At 50.4% G+C, this 21,881-nt stretch overlaps 3 protein-coding genes across 4 annotated transcripts; 2 read left to right on the forward strand and 1 right to left on the reverse strand.

Annotated features, from left to right (window-relative positions):
- Window positions 1–222: 222 nt before the first annotated feature.
- On the forward strand, window positions 223–6,430 carry LOC308606771 (uncharacterized protein C17orf114; the record flags this gene model as incomplete). Of its 2 annotated transcripts, XR_014013896.1 has the most annotated exons (3): window positions 223–313; window positions 520–613; window positions 6,108–6,196. XR_014013896.1 is itself a non-coding variant. In XM_081218080.1 (2 exons), the coding sequence occupies 2 exons, from the start codon at window positions 5,596–5,598 to the stop codon at window positions 6,278–6,280; spliced, it is 246 nt and encodes an 81-aa protein (XP_081074206.1). In that variant the 3' UTR covers window positions 6,281–6,430. The 2 variants fall into 2 exon arrangements, 1 of the variants encoding a protein (XP_081074206.1); XM_081218080.1 differs by lacking the exons at window positions 223–313; window positions 520–613 and adding an exon at window positions 5,596–5,668 and having other exon boundaries at window positions 6,108–6,430.
- A 1,460-nt stretch (window positions 6,431–7,890) lies between these two features.
- On the reverse strand, window positions 7,891–9,907 carry PSMB6 (proteasome 20S subunit beta 6). The gene is made up of 6 exons (XM_081220341.1): window positions 9,768–9,907; window positions 9,272–9,339; window positions 8,811–8,942; window positions 8,566–8,695; window positions 8,218–8,362; window positions 7,891–8,092 (listed from the first exon to the last, which is right to left on the reverse strand). Exons 1-6 carry the CDS (start codon window positions 9,867–9,869, stop codon window positions 7,950–7,952), a joined length of 720 nt encoding a protein of 239 aa, XP_081076467.1. The 5' UTR covers window positions 9,870–9,907; the 3' UTR covers window positions 7,891–7,949.
- Window positions 9,908–14,556: 4,649 nt separating this feature from the next.
- On the forward strand, window positions 14,557–20,002 carry LOC308607922 (zinc finger MYND domain-containing protein 15-like). The gene is made up of 13 exons (XM_081220342.1): window positions 14,557–15,431; window positions 15,874–16,108; window positions 16,195–16,350; window positions 16,614–16,774; window positions 17,312–17,464; window positions 17,785–17,865; window positions 18,014–18,130; window positions 18,251–18,339; window positions 18,427–18,525; window positions 18,689–18,842; window positions 18,925–18,983; window positions 19,220–19,380; window positions 19,742–20,002. Exons 1-13 carry the CDS (start codon window positions 14,765–14,767, stop codon window positions 19,887–19,889), a joined length of 2,280 nt encoding a protein of 759 aa, XP_081076468.1. The 5' UTR covers window positions 14,557–14,764; the 3' UTR covers window positions 19,890–20,002.
- The last annotated feature ends 1,879 nt before the right edge of the window (window positions 20,003–21,881 follow it).

A 21,881-nucleotide genomic window follows, 5' to 3' on the forward strand; every position in this document is an offset into this window, starting at 1 on the left:
CCCTCCCTGTGCATCGGTGCGGCGCCGTCTGCCGGGCTGTCAGTCTGTCCTGCGCCGTCGGTCCGTGCAGGCCCGCTCCTCCCTGTGGGCGCTTGGCCCTGCGCACCCTCCTCCGCTCGGGCGCCGGCCCCCCCGGGGCCTGTCCGGCCACCGATCCCGCCAGGGCCCCCGGCGGGACGCGCCTCCGCGGCAGGGACCTGGCTGTGTCCCCTTCCCGGGCCGGCTGAGAACCACATTGGGCCGGCCTAGCCAGCGTTTGTAGATGGAAGGAATGACGAAAGGCCCGAGGGCTGGTGGCCACAAATTCATTAACGTACGCAAGCTTGCATTCTTTCATTCATTCACTATTTACTGCGTACTTGCTCCGCGCCAGACTCTGAGCATACAGTAGTGAATAAGACTATCACGGGACTTGCTCTTCTGGAACTAACAGTCTAAGGGGAAACAGGAAAAATTTCAGGTTCTAATAGACAAAATATTTCATTTTTTTTTTAAAGTAGATTTCTTTATCTCTTCTAGATGGAAGAGTGGGTTGATGGATATTTCTTCATGGACATTTGGGTTGTTTCTAGTTTTTGCCTGCTGCAAATAAAGCTCCTATAAACATTCCTGGGTAAGTCTTTGTGTAGAAATATGTTTTCGTTTCTCTTGGGTAAATAGCTAGGAGTGGAGTTGCTCCATCATTTTAACTTTTTAAGAAACTAGCCAAACTTGTTTGATCTCTAATTGCACACATTTATATAGAGGCAGGGTGAAGAAAGTGACAAATAAAGGCTATTTTTAAATGGTCATTAAAAAACACTTTTAAAAAAATAGATCTTCATTGGAGTATAATTGCTTCACAATACTGTTAGTTTCTGTTGCACAACAAAGTGAATCAGCCACATGCATACACGTGTCCCCATATCCCCTCCCTCTTGAGCCTCCCTCCCATCTTCCCTATCCCACCCCTCTGGGTCATGGCAAAGCACTGAGCCGATCTCCCTGTGCTCTGCTGCTTCCCACCAGCCGACTCTTTTACATTCGGTCGTGTATATATGTCGATTCTACTCTCACTTCGCCCCAGCTTCCCCCTCCCACCCCAAGTCCTCAAGTCCATTCTCTAGGTCTACATCTTTATTCCTGCCCTGCAGCTAGGTTCATCAGTGCCATTTTTTTTTAAGATTCCATATATATGCCTTAGCATATGGTATTTGTTTTTCTCTTTCTGACTTACTTCACTCTGTATGACAGACGCTAGGTCCATCCACCTCACTACAAATAACTCAATTTCGTTCCTTTTTTGGCTGAGTAATATTCCATTGTATATATGTGCCACATCTTCTTTATCCATTCATCATCGGTCAGTGGACATTTAGGTTGGTTCCGTGCCCTGGCTATTGTAAATAGTGCTGCAATGAACATTGTGGTACATGTCTCTTTTTGAATTATGGTTTTCTCAGGGTATATGCCCAGTAGTGGGATTGCTGGGTCATATGGTAGTTCTATTTTTAGCTTTTTAATGAACCTCCATACTGTTTTCCGTAGTGGTTGTATCAATTTACATTCCCACCAACAGTGCAGGAAGGTTCGCTTTTCACCACACCCTTTGCAGCATTTATTGTTTCTAGATTTTTTGATAATGACCATTCTGACTGGTGTGAGGTGATCCCTCATTGTAGTTTTGATTTACATTTCTCTAATAATTAGTGATGTTGAGCATCTTTTCATGTGCCTCTTGGCCATCTGTATGTCTTCTTTTGTGAAATGTCTATTTAGGTCTTCCGCCCATTTTTTAACTGGATTATTTGTTTTTTTGATATTGAGCCACATGAGCTGTTTGTATGTTTTGGAGATTAATCCTTTGTCTGTTGTTTCATTTGAAAATATTTTCTCCCATTCTGAGGGTCGTCTTTTTGTCTTGTTTATGGCCTCCTTTGCTGTGCAAAAACTTTGAAGTTGAATTAAGTCCCATTTGTTTATTTTTGGTTTTATTTCCGTTACTCTAGGAGGTGGGTCAAAAAAGATCTTGCTGTGGTTTATGTCAGAGAGGGTTTTTCCTATGTTTTCCTCTAAGAGTTTTATAGTGTCTGGTCTTACATTTAAGTCTTTAATCCATTTGCAGTTTATTTTTGTGTATGGTGTTAGGTAGTGTTCTAATTTCATTCTTTTACATGTAGCTGTCCAGTTTTCCCAGAACCACTTATTGAAGAGGCTGTCTTTTGCCCATTGTATGTCCTTGCCTCCTTTGTCGTAAATTAGGTGCCCATATGTGTGTGGGTTTATCTCTGGGCACTCTATCCTGTATCATTGGTCTATATTTCTGTTTTTGTGCCAGTACTATACTGTCTTGATTACTGTAGCTTTGTGGTATAGTTTGAAGTCAGGGAGCCTGATTCCTCCAACTCCAAAAAGCACTTTTTTTTTTTTTTTTTTTTTGCTGTACGCGGGCCTCTCACTGCTGTGGCCTCTCCCGTTGCGGAGCACAGGCTCCGGACACACAGGCTCCGCGGCCATGGCTCGCGGGCCCAGCCGCTGCGCGGCATGTGGGATCTTCCGGGATAGGGGCACGAACCCGTGTCCCCTGCATCGGCAGGCGGACTCTCAACCACTGCGCCACCAGGGAAGCCCCAAAAAGCACTTTTTAAATAAGTGAAATATCTTAAGATAGGGGGTAAAAGGAACTGCCAAACTGTTTTCCAAAATGGTTGTTGTGTTTTACATTTCCAAAATCTATGTATGATAATTCCATTTGTTCTGCAGCATGGCCAACGTTTGATATTGTCTATCTTTTTAGTGTTAGCCATGCTAATAAGTGTAAAATAGTACATCATCATATTTTTATTTGCATTTCTCTGATGACTAATGATGTTGACCATGTTTCATGTGCTTATTGACCATTTTTATATCTCTTTTTAAGTGTTCAATTCTTTCACTAATTTTTTTTAAAAACCATGTTATTTGTCTTATTAGTGATTTGTAAGAGTTCTTTATATATTTTGGATACAAATCCTTCATCAGATATATGTATTGCAAATATTTTCACCCAGAATGTGGCTTGTCTTTTTAAAATAATGGTGCCTTTTTGGAATTCCCTGTTGGTCCAGTAGGACTTGGCTCTTTCACTGCTGGGGCCCAGCCACTCAGCATGGCCAAAATAAATAAATAAATAAAATAACGGTGCCTTTTGAAAAGCAGAGGTTTTTTATTTTGATTAATTTGTGGCCTGTAGACTATTACTCAGCAATAAAAATGAATAAAGTGTAAAATGGTACAGCCACCTTGGAAACAGTTTCAAAGTGTTAAGCATAGAGTTACCATGTGGCCCAGCAATTCCACTCCTAAGTATATGCCAAAAAGAATTGAAAATGTATACCTCCACAAAAACTTGTACATGAATGTCCACAGTAGTATTATTCAAATAACGAAAAAGTAGACACAAACCAAAATGTCCATCAAGTAATGAATGGATAAACAAAATGTGGTGTATCCCTACCATGGAATATTATTCAGCCATAAAAAGGAATGATGTACTGATACATGCTACAACAGGGATGGACCTTGAAACATTATGCTAAGTGAAAGAAGCCAGACACAAAGGACCACATTTTATATGATTCCATTTCTATGAAATGTCCAGAATAAGTAAATCCAAAGAGACCATAGCTGGGACAGTAGCTGGGGAGAAGGACAGGGGAGTGACTGCTAATGGGTACAGGGTTTCTTTTGAGCATGATGAGAAGGTTATAACATTAATTGTGATGGTTGCACACCTCTGTGAATATAGTCAAAAACCACTGAATTGTAGACTTTAAAGGGTGAATTATATGGTGCATGAATTATTTCTCAATAAAGTTGTTTTTACAAAAAATACAAACTGTTAATACATACAACACGGGTGAATTTCAAAATCATTATGCTGAAAGAAGCATACACAAAAGAGTAGTACTATATGACTCCATTAATATAAAGTTCTGGAACAGAAAAACCAATCTATAGTGATGGAAATTGGATCAGTAGTTGCCTACAGCAGGGAGTGGGGAAAAAGAGGGACAGTAAAGGCCACACAGGGAACTTGGTGATGGAGATGTCCTATATCTTGATTCGGGTGGTGATTACATGGGTGTATGCACTTGTCAAAACTCATAGAACTGTACACTAAGATGTGTGCATTAAATTGTATGTAAATTTTTACTTCCATAAAGTTAATTTAAAAAACAGATTTTCCAATATAAAATAAAAATTAAAAAGAAATAAAATAAAATAACAGATTTCAGTCAGGCAGCATAGTCAGCAGTGCTTTCCAACCTTTCCCACATCATGATACCCTTAGGGAATGATAATATAGCTCTTGGAGGGCATTTAGAGTCCTTGGTTAGCATACTGTGGACCTGAGGCTCCCAGCCTGGGCTCTGGCTGCCCTAAACCTGGCTGAGGGCAATAGCTGCCAGGAACATGCTTGGAAAGCTCGGTGTGGCAGTTAACAGAGTGGACTCTGGGGTCAGACTGAAGAGGGTGAGGGAAAGTACTGCTCTTCTGATAACTGCCTGTGTGACCTTGGACAAGCTACCTAATCTCTCAGTGCCTCTGATTCCTCATCTCTGAGATCAGCATAATAATAACACTTACTTTAAAAGATCATTGACGTTAAAAAAAAAAAAAGGGACTTCCCTGGTGGTCCAGTGGTTCAGACTCCCAATGCAGGGGGCATGGATCCAGTCCCTGGTCCGGGAACTAATATCCCACATGCTGCGCGGCGTGGCCACAAAAAAAAAAAAAAAAAAAAAATCATTGACACGATCAAGTGAGATAACATGTAAAAGTCCCTAGAATCTACCTGGCACAGCATAATTAATCAATTACAACTATTTTCATAAAAGGGGTTGAGAGCTACTGGACCACTTGAGAACATAACATTTCCCTAACTAGTAAAGTTTCTTGTTCTAAAAAAATAAACTATTCTTTAAAATTTTTACATCTTGGGCATTCTAAATACAAGTGAATCTCATTCTAAAATATAGATGAGGGATTTCCCTGGTGGTCCAGTGGCTAAGACTCTGAGCTCTCAATGCAGGGGGCCTGGGTTCAATCCCTGGTCAGAGAACTAGAACCCACAGGCCACAACTAAAAGATCCCGCACGTGGCAACGAAGATCCCACATGCCGCAACTAAGACCCGGCACAGCCAAATAAATAAATAAATAAGTAAATAAATATTAACAAAAAATAAAATAAAATACAAATGAAACCCCAGCAGGGTCCAGCCTGGCACCCTTGTTGTCTGGCATTGCTGCGATGAATTTTCACTGCATCTGTCTGTGTCGGCACTTGTGTGTCTGTCTCTACCATGCCTCCCCTCCTAGTCTTCTCCTGCTTCTCCATGGGGATCAGAGACAACTCCAAGATTAAGGGGGCACAAAAGGATAGGTGTTTGAGTGGGGGATCCCCCACCCCTTCCCTCCTCCCTCTCCTCCCCCTTCTATCTCCTGGCGCCTGTAATCACCAGGCGGTCTGAGGCTAAGTGGTAGCTTTGCCCACAGTGGAGGGGCTTGGAAACCACACCCCTCCTAGGGCGCTCCTGGCCATTGTCAGCATCCCGGTCTCGTCCATTATTGAGATGGATCTGAAGGGGGCATGGTGTTTCCCATGGTGTGGGTGCCGGAGACAGCGGGGGACTGAAAGAGGAGCAGGTACGGGGGAGACAGAGGAAAAGGTGGGCTGCCAGGCAGACAGACAAACTGCACTGGGGAGAAAGGTAAGTGCTCAAATCAGGGAAGGGAAAAGGATAATCTGCCCCCTGGGCGGGAGGTGGATTTATCACTTCGTCAAAGGATTGGCTAAACACTTCGCAGGGCCCAGTGCGAAATGGAGAAGTGGGACCCCCTTATTAAAAAAAATATTAAGAATTTCAAGACCATGACAGCAGAGCATTACACCAAGCATGGGGGTCCTTCTGAGTGTGGCCCCGTGTCCAGTGCATAGGTCACGGGCCAGGGAAGCCAGGCCTGCTGCCAACGTCCCCTTTCCTCTCCCTGCTGCTGCTAGCGACACTCACCCCCCTAGGTTCCCTGGCCTCTTTCCTCCGCCTGACACACAACTCCCTTCTTCCCCCTCCAATCTCCCTTTTAGGCCTGGATCCAGCTGCCCCCCCAGATCCAGATCCCAGCCCAGCTGTAGCCTCCATCGTGGCTGAGGGAGGGATACCGTCCCTTGGGTCTGGTGCCTACTTCAGCAGGAAAGCCCGTCTCTCCTTCCGCCACCAGCTGCATGACATAGCATCGGCCAACGACTCCACCATTTGAAGGGGACAACCAGGGGCTGAACTTCCAGGAGGCCTTGGCAACTTTCCTTCCCCCGCCTTCTCAGTCATCCCAGTGTCCGGCTCCCACAGACCCCTCATGACCTTCTTATTAAATACACTGAAAATTGCCAAGTGCTGTGTGTATGTGCATATGTTTTGGAGAGGAGATGGGGACCACAACACCAGGGCTGTTATGGGGCTGAGGTGGGAAGTGCAGCATGGGGTGGGAGTGAGGACGCAGGAGTGGGGAACAGGAGGCAGCTGACCTCATGCGGCGCCCAGGTGTGCCTAGCAGGAAGTAGGTTTGCTGAAATCAAGCTTCAGAGTTGAGTGTGGTGAGAGCAGTTTGGAGCGGGTGAGGGGTAGGCAGGACAGCAGATGGGGCTAGGGCGCGTATTCGTTCAATGACTATCAAATGTCCACTCCCTGCCAGGCATTGAAAATATATCACTGAATCAAGCACAAGGAATTCTCTCTTCTCACTGAATTTGCTTTCTGGTAGGGGAGGCAGACAATAAATAAATAAGCATGGTAATAGGAGATGGCGGTTAAGTACTGCTACTGCTACGAAGAAAATTAAACAGGTAATGTGAGAGCAGGGTGGAGGAGGGTGGTGTTTCTTAAAATTCAAGTGGCCAGGAAAGGCCTTTCTGTTGAGGGATGTAGAGTTCTCAGGATTGCGGAGTACAAGGGAAAGAGGAATCAAGATGCCTTGAGACAGGGAGGACCGGGAGAACAGGTTTTGCAGAAAATCAAAAGTTCTGCATTGGTTCTTTTGAGATACACATCTGGGGTGAGAGATCCTTCTTCACTTAATTCAGGACCTCACCACCTCCTTAGGAAGTCTCCTCTGTACCCCCCGAAATCCTCCAGGGGAGGATTGTATTCTAGAACCAGGTTTTCAAATGTGGCTTCCACAGTTCCCTTATCCACAGACTGGAGAAATGTAGATTAGGGCAAGACTGTTGGTCACTGTCGATGAGCACTTGGCTGGAGTGGGGACCATCTTGCAGGGGCCAGAGCCGGCTCTCAGTTCTCATCCGTGGGGCTGAAAGGTAACTTCCCATCACCTCCGCATGGGAATGGTGGCTTCTGGAGCCGACCCACAGCACTCCCAGTGGCCGCCCTCTCCCACTCAAGGTCAAACTGAAACTCCATGTGCACCAAGGTCCAACTTCCTCCCCAAAGCCAAAGAAGTCACACTGCTGCTTCTGACAAGATGAGGCGACAGAGGTGACTGTGAAGAGAGGGGACTGTGAGCCTGGGTCGGACATGTGGAGTCCTTCTGACTTTAGGGCCAGTAGCCTCCCAGGAGGCAGGAGGCAGGCTGAGGGGAGGTGACTCCAGTCTCTCTCAGAATTCTGAGTTCCCCCTTAGGCTTCAACAGGGAGGGGAGTGGGTCATTTGCTGGGAGCCCCTACACCAACCACACTACTTACTGCCACAGAGACCTGGGTATGGTAACGAAAGTGTGGGGCATGATGGCCTGGAGAAGCGTCCTCTCCAGCTCCCGCAGGGCAGTGGTTTATACAAACAGAAATGGGCCAGAGAAGTTCAGGCTTGAGGTTAAGAAAAGAACCCCAAAGCACACAGATTCTCACTGACAAACTATTTATTGAATTTTGTCATCAGTATGGGGTGTCTCTCGTGCTATCTTAGAATCCTAGGATTCAGGGAGGTGGTAAAGTGGCAATGGTGAAGTTGGGAATCTGGTCTCCCAAAAGTACCTGCCGCTCTACCCCTGATTCTGCAATGGCTGCCAGGCGGATCACCCCTCCGCTGGAGCCATCCCGCTCCATGGCCAAAGCGAGAGCTGTGGAGAAAAGAAGAAAGTTGGGATTGGAGTCAGATGCTGGGATCATGGCAAGGAAAGAGGAATGCTGACCTGGTTTGAGTATGGGGATTTATGCTCACAGACCCAGAAGCCGCAGTTCTCACCATTGGCAGTGAATTGCAGACATTCCTCCTTGGTCATGCCCTCCCGGTAGGTAGCATCGACATAGCCATAGATATAGGAACTCCCGGAGCCCCCGATGGCAAAGGACTGTCTTACCATCATACCCCCCATGGGTACCGAATACACCTGCCAGACGGAGGGAGGAGAAGAATGTCACCATTTGTACCCTCCCCACAACACACGTATGTTCGCCTGTCCACTGCAGAACTGGTATGCGAAAAGTTCATAGTAAGTGTGATGTAGAGACTGGAAAGAGAACTAGAAAATGCCTGTGGTGGGGAGAGAATGAAAGGCATGGTTCCAATGTTCTCGGGGTGGTGGTATCTGACCTGCCCCCCTTCTTGGGGGTCCCAGCCCGCAATGATGATTCCTGCCATCAGGTCTTCTCGGTATCGGTAACACATCTCCTTAAAGAGGCTGGCTGCTGTGTGTACCAGCGGAGGCTCATTCAGCTCAATGCTAGAGGGTGAAGGGAGTCATAGGGAAGGCAGTGTCAGGACCTGGAAGTCAGACTATGCTGCTCCTCAGGTCCCAACTCCTTTCAGATACTTGCTCCCCCCCTGCCCACAAGTACCTGTGGAAACCAAGCTGATAAGTGACTGCGTCAGCTACTGCCTGGGTATCAGCTGCTGAGCCTGAGCGGCAGCAAAAAATACGATCGTGAATAGGGGTCAGCTTGTCAGTCACTCGATTGGCAATGTACGACCTGCAGGATAGCAGAATAGTGAGGGAAGGACCCCACCTGTCTCCTACTTTCATCTTTTACCATCCACTCCCTCAACAGGAATTCCAGTATTTCCTGTTAGTTCTCATCTAAACTGAAGCAGGCTGGAGAACAAACTTTTGCAAGAAGTTCACCAAAAGGTGAAGAGAACTACGAAGCAGTAGAAGCTGGAACAAATCCTTATCTCCCGGGAGGGGCGAAACCTCCCTTCCCACAGTAGTCTATGGAGGGTAAGGATGGGCTGGCAGGCAAGGAAGGAAGGAAGGAAGGGAAAGATGGGAAGACCTTTCACATATCTGTCCTGAGCTCACCCAGTGGTTGTTCTGGAGTCGGCTCCTAGAACCACGCCCCCTTCAAATTGCACGGCCATGATAGTGGTCTGGAGAAAGAGAAGAAAGGGGTGAGTCTGGGCCTCTCCACATTCTCCAGCATACACAAACAAACCTTAATGATCCGTCTATCCAGTCCCTAGAGTATGAGAAAAGTCGTGCGCCACCAACACATCGTCAAATCTCATGGGGTTCTCAATAACCCGCAGAATACCAGAAATCCAATCTTCAAGTTCCCAAAGGCCCACCCTGACCTTAAACTTTAGTCCTGCAAGATTCCAGAATTCCACGCTTCAGCCTACCTTCCACCTCCTCCCACACCACTCCTGCGTCCTTAGGATACCTCCTCCCCTGCCTGAGCGCATCACACAGACCACCTCTCTTCCCCGCCCCTCCAGTTCTCCCAACCCACTCCAGCCTTATCTTTCCATCGCTTCAATCCTTGTGCATATCTCGTGAACCCCGAGTGCTTCCTCACCCCTGTTGAGACTTCCCGGTTTTCCCAGTCGGGGGTAATGGCCTCAGGCCCCCAGGCTGGTGCTGGCCGCGCTCCCCGAGCAGCTACTAAGGTGGCCGCCATCTTCCTCCTCCGGTACGGCCACAAAGCAACTGTCGTAAAGCGCTCAGTCACTCTTTAGTCGTGCTCTGAGGCCTTCTGGGGGCGAAGCTGCGCCACGGTTGACGGCAGAAAGGAAAAGAAATGTGTAGTGAACGTTCTTTGCGACCGTGAGAGCTTGATGGCAGCGTGGGTGGCAAACAAAGAAACAAGAAACAAACAAACAAAAACAACAAACAGATCCAAACCGTCTGGAAAAACTACTTTCATATCGGTTTACGCGGGACTGATATATCCGATCGGAGTTGCGATTCAAAGAGACTTCAGGATAGACTTGAGCGTCTCCGATTTAGAATGACCACACTATGTTTTCATTTCTCTTAGGTTTATACTTAGGCGTATATACTAGGAGTGAAATTGTTGGGTCATTTAGTAACTTTTTGAGAAACTGACAGCTTTTCCACAGCAGCTGCCTCGTTTTACATTCTCACCAGCCATGAATGAGGATTCCGATTTCTCCACTTCCTGATTGTTGTGGTGCATTTTTAATTTTACCCATCCTAGTGGGTGTGAAGTGATATCTTGTGGAGTTGTTGTTGTTGTTGTTTTTGCTTTTCCCTGTGATGAGTGACATTGAACATATTTTCATGCGCTGATTGACCATTTGTATATCTTCTTTTGAAAATACCTATTTAAGTCCTTTGCCTGTTTTAAAATTGGGTTATCTTTTTATTGTTGAGTTATGAGGGTTTTTTTTTCCCTTCACGAGCAAAGCATCAAACTTTTCCTTTTCTTTTTTTTTCTTTTCCGCACCGCGCGGCTTGTGGGATCCTAGTTCCCCCACCAGGGACTAAACCCCGGGCCCCTGTAGTGAAAGCCCAGAATCCTAACCACTCGGTCACTAGGGAACTCCCAACATTAAACTTTTTTTTAAAATTGAAGTATAGTTGATTTACAATATTGTGTTAGTTTCAGGTGTATAGCAAAGTGATTAAGTTATATATATATATGTATTTCCATTATAGGCTATTACAAGATATTGAGTATAGCTCCCTGTGCTATACAGTAAATCATTGTTGCTTATCTATTTTATGTATAGTAGTTTGCATCTGTTAATCCCATAATCCTAATTGTAAGAGTTCTTTTTATATTCTACATACTACACCTTTATCAGTCATACAATTTGCAAATATTTTCTCCCATTCCATGGACTGTCTTCTCACTTTCTTTTCTTTTTTTTAAAATTAATTAATTAATTAATTTTCGGCTGCATTGGGTCTTCATTGCTGCGTATGGGCTTTCTTTTTAGTTGCAGCTTAGTTGGGCTTTCTTTTCAGTTGCAGCTTAGTTGCTCCGCGGCATGTGGGATCTTCCCAGACCAGGGCTCGAACCCATGTCCCCTGAATTGGCAGGCAGATTCTTAATCACTGTGCCACCAGGGAAGTCCCTGGAAGGGAGGTTCTTAACCACTGGACCACCAGGGAAGTCCCAGATTTTGTATTTATTCTTCAGTCAGGTTTGGTAGTGTGTGTCTTTTTAGGAATTTGTCCATTTCATTTAGGTTATCTACTTTCTTGGCCTACAGTTGTTTATAGTATTTCCTTATAATACTTTTTATTTCTGTAAGATCGTTAGTAATGTTTCCTCTTTTTTTTTTTTTTTTTGCAGGATCTCAGTTCCTGACCAGGGATTGAACCTGGGCCACAGAAGTGAAAGCCTGGAATCCTAACCACTAGGCCATCAGGGAACTCCCCCTCTTTCTTCTTCTTTTTTTTTAAAAAATTATTTATTTATTTATTGGCTGTGTTGGGTCTCTGTTGCTGTGCACGGGCTTTCTCTAGCTGTGGCGAGCGCGGGGCTACTCTTCATTGTGGTGTGCAGGCTTCTCATTGCAGCGGCTTCTCTTTGTTGCGGAGCACAGGCTCTAGACACGCAGGCTGCAGTAGTCGTGGCATGCGTGCTCAGTAGTTGTGGCTTTCAGGCTCAGTAGTTGTGGCTCGCGGGCTCTACAGTGCAGGCTCAGTAGTTGTGGCACTGAGGCCTAGTTGATCTGTGGCATGTGGGATCTTCCTGGACCAGGGCTCGAACCTGTGTCCCCTGCATTGGCAGGTGGATTCTTAACCACTGCGCTACCAGAGAAGTCCCTCATTTTTTTTTTAATACTCTTTTGTATTTTCTTCTATAAATTCTTTTTTTTTTTTGGCTGCATTGGGTCTTCATTGCTGTGTGTGTGCTTTCTCTAGTTGTGGTGAGCCGGGGCTACTCTTCGTTGTGGTGTGCGGGCTTCTCATTGCGGTGGCTTCTCTTGTTGTGGAGCACAGGCTCTAGGCACACAGGCTTCAGTAGTGGCAGCACACAGGCTTAGTAGTTGTGGCTCACAGGCTCTAGAGTGCAGGCTCAGAAGTTGTGGTGCATGGGCTTAGTTGCTCCACAGCATCCCCTCTTTCATTTTTGATTTTAATAATTTGAGTCTTCTCTCTTTTTCTCTTGGTCAGTCTAGCTAAACGTTCATCAATCTTAGTGGTCTTTTCAAAGAGCCAACTTTTGTTTTAGTTGATTCTATTGTTTTTCTGTTTTCTATTTCATTTATTTACACCCTAATCTTTATTATTTCCTTCCTTCTGCTTTCTTTAGATTTAGTTTGCCCTCCTTTTTCTTTTCTTTTCTTTTCAGCTGTGACACGTGGCTTGCAGGATCTTAGTTCCGCAAGCAAGGATTGAACCCAGGCCCCATGCAGTGGAAGAGGGGAGTCCTAACCACTGGACTGCCAGGGAATTCCCTGCTTTTCTTTTTCTAGTTTATTAAGGTAGAAGGTTATGCTGTTGATTTGAGATCTTTCTTCATTTTTAATATAGGCATTCATAGCTACACATTTCCTTCTGAGCACTGCTTATGCTGCATCCCAAGTTTTGGAATGTTTTGTTTTCATTGTCACTAACCTCAAAATATTTACCCTGTGATTTCTTCTTTGACCCAGTGGTTGCTAAGGAGTGTGTTTTTTTTGTTTTGTTTTGTTTTTGTTTTTTGGGGTTTTTTTTTTGCGGTACGCGCAGAACAGGGAAACTAAGGTGTGGAGAATTAGGGCACACATAACCTAATGTTTTAGGGGACTATAGAAGGGACTAGGGGTCCTCCCAGAAGGAGTTCAAGTTTGACCAGAGAGGGTCCTGGAGGCACCCGGAGGCTCTGCGCTCCCAGGGGTGGGTGAGATTACCTGACGTAGGAAGAGCAACGTTGATAGACTTTCAGGTATTTTCGGAGATGTCCCATGTATTGATCGTTAGGAGGGGAGTGGGAAGAAATTCTTCTATCACAGGGACAACTTCCAGCGATGCTACCTTCATTGCCATCTCCTGAGCGGGACCGAGGCGGTCAGCACAGGTTCCCAGGTCCAGGGGCTCACGCAGCGGTAAACTTAGCCTCCAACCCACAGCCCCACTGCAGCCTCTCCCCTAGACCCGGGGATCTGAGCCCCTCCCACCCCCAGGGCTCAACTCACACATCACACTCCCCAAACACGTCCATAATCACACCTGGGCCCTGGTGTTCCCCAGCCCGTCCCCAACCCCAGGCAGCTGGCCCTCCCCCTGCCCCGGCTGCCTTGGGGACCCTGGCTCCCCACTTATTCAACTCAACCCCGCGGCCCTCGTGCCCCCCATCCCCGTCCCCGGATTCGGGGATATGGGCACCAGCCGGGCCCCTGACGAACCTGGAGGAGTGTGGCACGCTAGAAAGAGTAGGACCAAGCGGAACCGGAGTTCCCAACCCAGCATCATCTCGGGCCCGCCTCGCCCTGTCTGACTCCCGAAGACGTGCTCCGGAGCCTGACGTCCAGCCGGTGTCTCAGTGGCTTTCGCTTCCTTCTCCCGCTACGCCTGAGATTCTGCGGGAGACGGCGGCCGTCGTCGGCACCAAGGCCCGGCCGAGGCGAGGCGCGAGGTGGCGGCGCCTCCCTCTGGGCGCCCTCACCGTCTCGAACCGATAAGTGCGGTCAGTACCGTTGTAGCCGCGTGATCGCCGGCCTGGGGCGGCGGGGAAACTCCGGGAGGCGGAGCGCCTCCGCCCGCGCCCCCGCACCCAGCACAGAGCCCCGTCGAGGGGGCAGCCAGAAATGTCTGAAGAAGGCGAAAGAAAGCGGAAGAAAGTCCAGGCTGCAGCGCCAGGCGCGGCGGACGGGCACTGACCACTAGGCTGATCCGGTTCGGCCCGGGGATGTCAGCCCCGCCCGCCCGCCCTCCGCAGGTCAGTCGGCTGGACCTCCTCCTTTGAGAGGCTTTCACTTTTCGGGCTCGGGTCCGGCGCACCGGAATCCAGTCATGGATCCAGTTACATGGCTGGAGTGACCGCGGCAGACGAGTCCGCGCGCCCAGCAGCACAGACACTGACTGCCCTGAGCGCCTCCGCGCCGCGCAAGACACGGGGGGCGGGGCAACCCGAGGAGCCGGCGGGGGGCTCGGGCAGCCTGACGTCACGCCCCACCCCGAGGTATTTACCTTCGAAAAGTGGTGGCCGGTACCGGAGAAGCGGACCGGACGGGAGGGGCTAGGTGTACCGGGGCTCACCGCCAAACCTAGCCAAGCCGAAGAGATGCCCTAGCTCCTGCCCCCCTCCTCCCACACCCCAGAAACGGATCCAAAACTCCTCCCTCCTCACCAAGCCCTTGCCCATAGGATTAGCCCTCTCCCACTTCTATCCTCAACTCAAACCCTACCTTTGAGGGTTTGAGCCTCAAATTTTGGGCCCCAAATACCATCTCCCTCCCGACTATTCATCCTTAGCCCTATCACCCACGTTCAAGTCTGGACCCCATTCTCACCCTGAATTCCCATCCTCCGCCCTGAAAACTCCTTTCTCACTCCTAACACTCATCCATAGATTCCACCCTAAGTGACCCTCAAACCCACAATCTCTCCCATTTTATGACCCAGCCCCAAACTCTCCCGAGTACCTCTCTCTCACCACATATCCCTCCCTCTGCTCAGTCTGGGCCCAGGCCTTGTGCCCCTGAAGACATGGAGTTTGTGTCTGGATACCGGGATGAGTTCCTTGATTTCATTGCCCTCCTCTTTAGCTGGTTCCACAAGTTCGTGGCGGAGCGCGGGGCCGAGGGGACCACCCTTGAGCGTTGCTGGCGGCAGCTGGAGGCTCAGATCAGAAGCCTACCCCAGGACTGCGCCCTTTGGGTGCTCCATGTCTTGCCCAACCGTAGTGTGGGCATCAGCCTGGGGCAAGGGGCAGAGCCAGGCCCTGCACCAGGCCTGGAGGCCGCCTGGCTCCTGGGAGACGAGCCCCCGCTCCACCTGCGGGACCTAAGCCCCTATGTCAGCTTTGTCAGCCTGGAGGAAGCGGGGGAGGAGGAGGAAGAGGAAGAAGAAAATGGAGAGGAGGAGGGTGCAGGCACCGAGAAAGTAGAAACAGAGGAGGATGGGGAGCCAGCCCCTACCAGCAGGGAGTCCCCACAGGAAGCAAACCCCCCAGGGGGGGCAGAGGAGGCCCAGCAGGAGGCAGGAGGTGGCGAGGTTGGCTGCCAAGAGGACGGGGCGGAGGACGAACCAGGGCCTGAGAGGAGGAAGGGACAGAGAAATGGTAAGAACCCAGGGCTGGCCCTGCCCTGCCCCTGCCCAGGCATACTCCCCTTCAAAGCCCTCCTCTGCCCCTCAGAATCCAGCTAGGAGTCACAAATGGGAGGCCCTCAGGCCAATCTGGCCTAAAAAGGTGTCTTCATTGATCCACAATGTTCTTTGTTTTTTAAATTTGAGCCAACATTTAAACATTAAAAGAAAAAACTTCCAGAAGTCTGGAGTTACCCCTTCCCAAGAAAAATGTAAAGTCCCCACAGCAGGCCCACATTTCCACCCGGCAGCAAATGCTGGTTCTGTGTAGCCACAGTCCCCTTCCGATGAGGCATGCCCTCTCTCCCTAGTCCCCTTCGCTCAGTCTCCTGGTCCCCGTGGGCATTTGATTTGGTGTCCCTGACCCTGACAGTCTGCCCCCCACCCCCGCCCCTGACTTTTCCCTTTTTCCCCAGAGGCGGCCCCCCTGCACCCTTCCTGCATCCTACTGGTGACGGATGCACATGGCACCATCCTGGGCATTGACCTGCTGATGGATGGAGGGCAGGGGAGGGCAGGCAGGGGCTCAGGGACACAGAACCTGGCTCCTCGGGCCTATGCTCTCCTCTGCCACAGCATGGCCTGCCCCATGGGCTCTGGTGACCCCCGAAAGCCCCGAAAGCTTACTGTGGGAGACGCCCAGCTGCATCGGTACAGAAACCTGGTAGAGGGTGGGGAAGCCTCGGGCCCTGGGCTCCTGAGCCCCCCAGCCTGATGCCGTCTCCACCCCCATTCAGGGAGCTGGAGAATCTGGTCCCAAGGCTGAGAGTGAAGCTAACCAAGACCCCGATGCGGACATGGGGTCCCCGGCCCGGCTTCACCTTTGCCTCCCTTCGGGCTCGAACCTGCCATGTTTGTCACAGGCATAGCTTTGAAGTGAAGCTAACCCCCTGGTGAGCAGCCTGCAGAGATGGAGCAAGCAGAAGGAAGACCCCAACAGTCAGGCAAACAGAGAGGAAGCAGGCTGGTGGGGGGCCCTGCAGACAGACAGAGTGAGGGACAGGGAAACAAGAAGATGACACACACACACACAAAAAGCTGTCATAGGCAGAGAGAGTACAAACAGACTGAGCGTACGGGCAGCCGCAGGACAGATGGACAGCAGACAGGGGACCTACAGACACTAACACTGAGTGCCCACCCCCCGTGACCCCAGCCCCCAGTGTGGTGCTGTCCTGTACTGCGGAGAGGCTTGTCTCCAGGCTGACTGGAAGCGATGCCCAGATGATGTGAGCCACCGATTTTGGTGCCCAAGGCTTGCAGCCTTCATGGAGCGGGCCGGAGAACTGGCAACTCTGCCTTTTACCTACACCGCAGGTACCCTAAGGAGGTCAGGATGGGTGGGGGCAAGTGGGAGCCGGTCTTTGGAACTGGGGCCCCAGGTGCCTGGGAACAGGGTCCTGGGCTTGAAGGCTAAGTGTCTGGGGCTGGAATCTAGATCCCTGTAATAACAGCTGGGTGCTGGGTATTTGGGGCTGGGGGCTAGACCCCTGGGGCTGGACACAGGATCTCTGGAGCTGAGAACTGAGTGCCCTGGTCCCTGAGAGAACTTATGGGAGTAGGGATTCAAATACTTGCTTCTCAGCTTCACCACTAACTGGTGACCTGAAACAAATCGCTTTACTTCTTAGAGCTATTTCCTCAACTGTGAAATGCACAGACTAACAAATGTTAAAACCCATGGAATTGTTATATGGGTTCTGTGGGCTACGCTGTAGACACTCAGAAATGTTAACAGTTCTCTGCCTGACTAGAACCAGACTCAGACTCAGGGTCCTGGGGAGAGACTGAGGAGAGCCAAAGTCTGGAATCCTGGCCACCAGGCCCTCAACCCGTCCCCTCATCCTTCTCCAGAGGTGACCAGTGAAACCTTTAACAAGGAGGCCTTCCTGGCCTCACGAGGCCTCACTCGTGGCTACTGGACCCAGTTCAGCATGCTGATTCCAGGCCCTGGCACCCCCGGGCACCCAAGGGGCAGCACGCCATCCCTCAGCGCTCTTCTCACTGGTGCGTGGGGCCTCTCTCCAGGCATAAGTCCCTCAGACTAGAGGGAAGGACGGGAGGGCAAAAAGTTGTCCGGGTCCTAGATAACCCCTCCACATACACAGCAAACCTCACCGCCACCACCAGGGCATTTTATGCCTCTCCTCAACCCTCAGAAAAGTCACCCCCGCCCAGCCCATCCAGAAGCCCCATCCCTAGGCAGCTCCCCATTCCTCCTGCTGCAGCTCCAGGCCCTCTCTCAGGGAACACAGCTCCTTTGGAAGAAGGAAGAGGCCAGGTGGGGACCTCCCTGACACCAGGCTCCTCTTCTTTCATCCTCTCAGGAGATCCCTACCAGCTTCTTCAGGGGGATGGGCCTGCTCTGATGCCTCCTGTGCCCCCAGATCCACCCAGGGGCCTCTTTGGTGAGCTGGAGGGGCCCTGAGGGAGCTAGGGGTAGGGACGGGGACTGGAGGGCCAGCAGTCTCGGTGGCTGAGAAAAGGGGCTATTGGACAGGAGAGGTGGGGGTCCACAGGCCTGGGGCACGGTCCCCAGTAACCCACTCTCCCCAGGCTCGTGGCAGGATTACTACACATGGCGGGGCCTCAGCTTGGACTCCCCCATGGCTGTGCTTCTCACCTACCCGCTGACTGTGTACTACGTCATCACCCATCTGGTGCCCCAGTCCTGTAAGGAGGGCAGAGGCAGGGGGAGGAGTGTGTGGAGCCAGGGGGGGCCAGGGGGGTGGCAGGGGACAGGAGGGAGGGGAGGAGGAGACCATATTCTTAAATGGCTAGCTTATCACCCAGTCCCTGAGCTCAACATCCAGAACAAAAAGTCACTGAAAATCCACGTGGTGGAGGCTGGGAAGGAGTTTGACCTCATCATGGTGTTTTGGGTAAGTCCCTCCAGGCCTGAGGGTGGAGCATCTGGGTGTGGAGGTGGATGCAGGGTGGGACCCAGATCTGTCCTCTTTGCCCTTCAGGAGCTCTTGGCCTTGCTCCCCGACGTGGCCCTGGAGCTGCAGTTTGTGGGTGACAGCCTGCCCCCTGAGAGTGACCAGCAGAATTTTACCCTGCAGAGGGTGAGGGCTGAGGGGGGCCCTGCTCTTTAGCCCTAACCCTCCTGCTGTCCTCCCAGCTGGGCTCTGCCCTTCCGATCCCCGCCTCCTCTCCCCTGTCTTACTTGATGCATCTCCCAGTACCGTAACTTCCACCGGCTTCTCCACCCCACTCCAAACTCCCCAGGATGACCTCGAAGTAGCTGTCCGTCCTGGTTCCGGGGTATCAGCACGGCTAAGCTCTGGGACTAAGGAGATGGGGCGCCGCAGGGACCTGCAGATCAAGGTGTCTGCACGGCCCTACCACCTGCTCCAGGGGCCCAAGCCTGACTTGGTTATCGGTAAGCGCCTGGGGTAGGAGCATGGGGGAGGTGAGAGGAGGCCCTGGGAGCCAGCTTCTCCCTGCTCTCCTTCCCTCCGCAGGATTTAACTCTGGCTTTGGTCTAAAGGACACTTGGCTGAGCTCGCTGCCCCGGTTACAGGTGGGGGATGGGACAAAAGGGACCTTCTCTCACCTCCTGCCCGGTCCCTCCTCCTCTTCGGAAAGTCTCTTCTTCCCCATCATCTGCTCTACAGACCTGGGGTGCGCCAGCGGGTCCTCCTGCCCCCCTCTGTGCCTGCCTCGTGCCTCTCCCCATCCCGGTCCGTCTGGGTCCTCGGGAGGTACGTGGGGTCGGGAGCCTTTCTGAGAGTGTCTGAGGCCCCGCCCCCACCCCAGTCCCTCCGAGTGCCGGCCTTCTTCACCGAGAGCAGCGAGTACGGCTGTGTGATGGACGACCAGACCATGGCGGTGGCCACGGGAGGGGGCGCCAGCCCTCCACAGCTCAACCCTTTCCGCTCCCCCTTTCGCCTCAGAGCGGCGGACAACTGTATGCCCTGGTAAGGCCTTCTTACTCTCTGGCCACGCAACCTGAAAGGCCCACCTCTACCCTCGTCTCTGCGCTCCTGGGACCCTCCTGGCCCAGCCCTACACCCTGCTTTCGCCGCCCGCACTCCCACCACCCCCGCTGGAGGGTCTCGACAACGCCCACACACCCCTCTTCAGATCCAGCTCACAAAAATCTCTCCAACTCCTCGTTTCCCAGGCCCGGCCCCAACCCCTCCGCAAAAAAACGCCAGGTTACGCTCGGGCTGGCAGAGCCCTAAGTTTAGCCCCTGAAACTCGGAGCCCACAAACTCCGCCCCTTGGGAAAATCCCGGCCTCTTGGCCCCGCCCCTGACGGCGCCACGCCCCCCTCAGGTACTGCAACGCCTTCATCTTCCACCTGGTCTACAAGCCTCCGCAAGGGAGCTGGGCCCGCCCCGCGCCACGGCCCGCTCCTCCCGCCCCCGCCCGTAGGCGCCAAGGAGAAAAGAAATCTGGACTGGGGGCCCGCCGGCGGAGGTGAGGGCGGAGAGGTAGAAGGCCACCCCCTCCCCTAACACGCCTCAGAAAGGAACACGAAACAGGCGAGAACGAGGGGGAGGGCGTAACACGAAAAGGTAAATAAAATTACTTGTTTGAAAGCACTGAGGAGAACGCTCATAACTGGGTCCTTAAATGGAAAGAGGATTAAAGGATTTACGGATGACATTTTCTTCCATCTTTCTTCAGTTCCTCGACAGCTGTCCCCTCTCTTACTTGGGATTCTGACCCTCCTGGGTAATCCCAAACTTCTTCTAATGTGTGTGTTGACAAGGCATTTTCCGGCCCCAGTAACAGGCAGGGACCGGATCCCAGTCAAGCAAGACCAAGAAACAGAAAGTGGCTTCTCTCTGGGGGGGGGGGGCGGGGGCGGGGGCAGGGGCAGGGGAGGCATGCAACCTCCTAGGGGCACTCACAACCCTGGTTTAGAGTCAGTGAAAGACCCCAGCCACCCAACTGTCCAAGTTAGAAACTTCATGGCCATCCCTGACTCCACATTCTCTCATCCTTCACGTCCCATAAAGAACCAGCTCCAGCTGAGTCAGGCTGCTGGTCACTCAACATCCAGCAGTTTATGTCCAGTCCCACTGCAAATGCCACCATATCTTGTGTTCCTTCCAAAACAGACATTCGAAACATTACTCCCTGCTTAAATCCCTTCAATAACTTTCCTCTACTTTTAAAATCCCTGTGAGTGTGGGCCGGGCCTAATGACCCCTATCACAAAGAATACAAAGAGAAAAATAGTGGAGAAACCTGGCAGACACCACCTGCACCAAGTGACTAGGTTTACAGGAAATAAGAAGTCATGTTGACGTCATGCTCCCTGACATGATGCAATAAGGCCACATCCCCTCTGTAGTATTCTTCCCCCAAATCCATAACTTTAGACTAATCATGAGAACACATCAGACGAAACCAAACTGTGGGACAGTCTACAAAACCCCTGACTGCTATTCTTCAAAAGTATCAAATCCACGAAAAGCAAAGAAAGACCAAGAAACAGTGACAGATGGGAAGAGACTAAGGAGACATGACAACTAAATACGATGCAGTATCCTGGTTTGAACCCTGGAACAGAAGAAAAAAATTAATGGAAAAACTGGCGAAATTCAAATAAAGTTTTCAGTTTAGCTAATGGTATTGTATCAATGCTAATTTCTTAGTTTTGATAAACACGCTGTGGTTATAGAAGAAGTAATAAGGAAGATGTGTGAGGAGTATTTGGGAACAGTCTACTGTCTGTGCACCCCACCTATAAATCTAAAATTCTTTCCCAAAGAAAGTTTAAAATTTCAGACTCTTTAGTATGGCTTTTAAGGTGCTTCTCTTTCTGTCATCCTCTTTTATTATAACTATCTTATTATCAAAGTTTCCAAATATACACAAAAGCCCAGAAGATTCAGCATAATGAATCGCTATGTGCCCATCACCCAGCTTCAACAATTATCAACATTTTTCGAATTTTGTTATTACTCCCTGTGATAATGTGATAATATAAGAAATATATATTTGGTCTGCGTGCCCCATTTCTGACACAAGAGCTTCTATAATCTGAGTGACAGAGGTGAGAGGAGCATCTTTTGTTATTCATAACAAGCCCCTTTCAACCATACCTGAGTTTAATAAGGTAGCTCTAGGTGGGCCCTTATTTAACTTCAGGATGGAAGTTAGATACTAGAGGAACCAACCACATGATTAGAGGGCTGAAACGTTCAGCCCCACCCCTTGCTCTCCAAGGGAGAGGAGCGGGGCTGGAGATTAAGTTAATCACCAAGCAACCTGCGTAAAAATCCCTAAACGATGGGGTTCCGAGAAGTTAATGAACACACTGAGGTACTGAGGCTGGCACACCTGGAGAGAACATGGAAGCTCCAGGCTACCCCCTCTTCCCTCACCACACCTCGCCCTATACCTCTTTTCCATTTTGCAGTTCCTTTACAACAAACCAGTAATAATCAGTAAACTGTTTTCC

This window comes from Mesoplodon bidens (genome assembly GCF_964165515.1).
Source record: "Mesoplodon bidens genome assembly, chromosome: 19".
Taxonomy (NCBI): domain Eukaryota; kingdom Metazoa; phylum Chordata; class Mammalia; order Artiodactyla; family Ziphiidae; genus Mesoplodon; species Mesoplodon bidens.

Coding starts and splice junctions, on each gene's coding strand:
- PSMB6 (XM_081220341.1), bottom strand. CDS start 9,869: ATGGCGGCCACCTTAGTAGCTGCTCGGGGAGCGCGGCCAGCACCAGCC. Junction 8,696..8,810: donor TATCAGCTTGGTTTCCACAG/GTACTTGTGGGC, acceptor TTCACCCTCTAG/CATTGAGCTGAATGAGCCTC. Junction 8,363..8,565: donor ACCCCCAAGAAGGGGGGCAG/GTCAGATACCAC, acceptor TCCGTCTGGCAG/GTGTATTCGGTACCCATGGG.
- LOC308607922 (XM_081220342.1), top strand. CDS start 14,765: ATGACCCAGCCCCAAACTCTCCCGAGTACCTCTCTCTCACCACATATC. Junction 17,465..17,784: donor CCTCAGCGCTCTTCTCACTG/GTGCGTGGGGCC, acceptor TCATCCTCTCAG/GAGATCCCTACCAGCTTCTT. Junction 18,526..18,688: donor AGAATTTTACCCTGCAGAGG/GTGAGGGCTGAG, acceptor CAAACTCCCCAG/GATGACCTCGAAGTAGCTGT.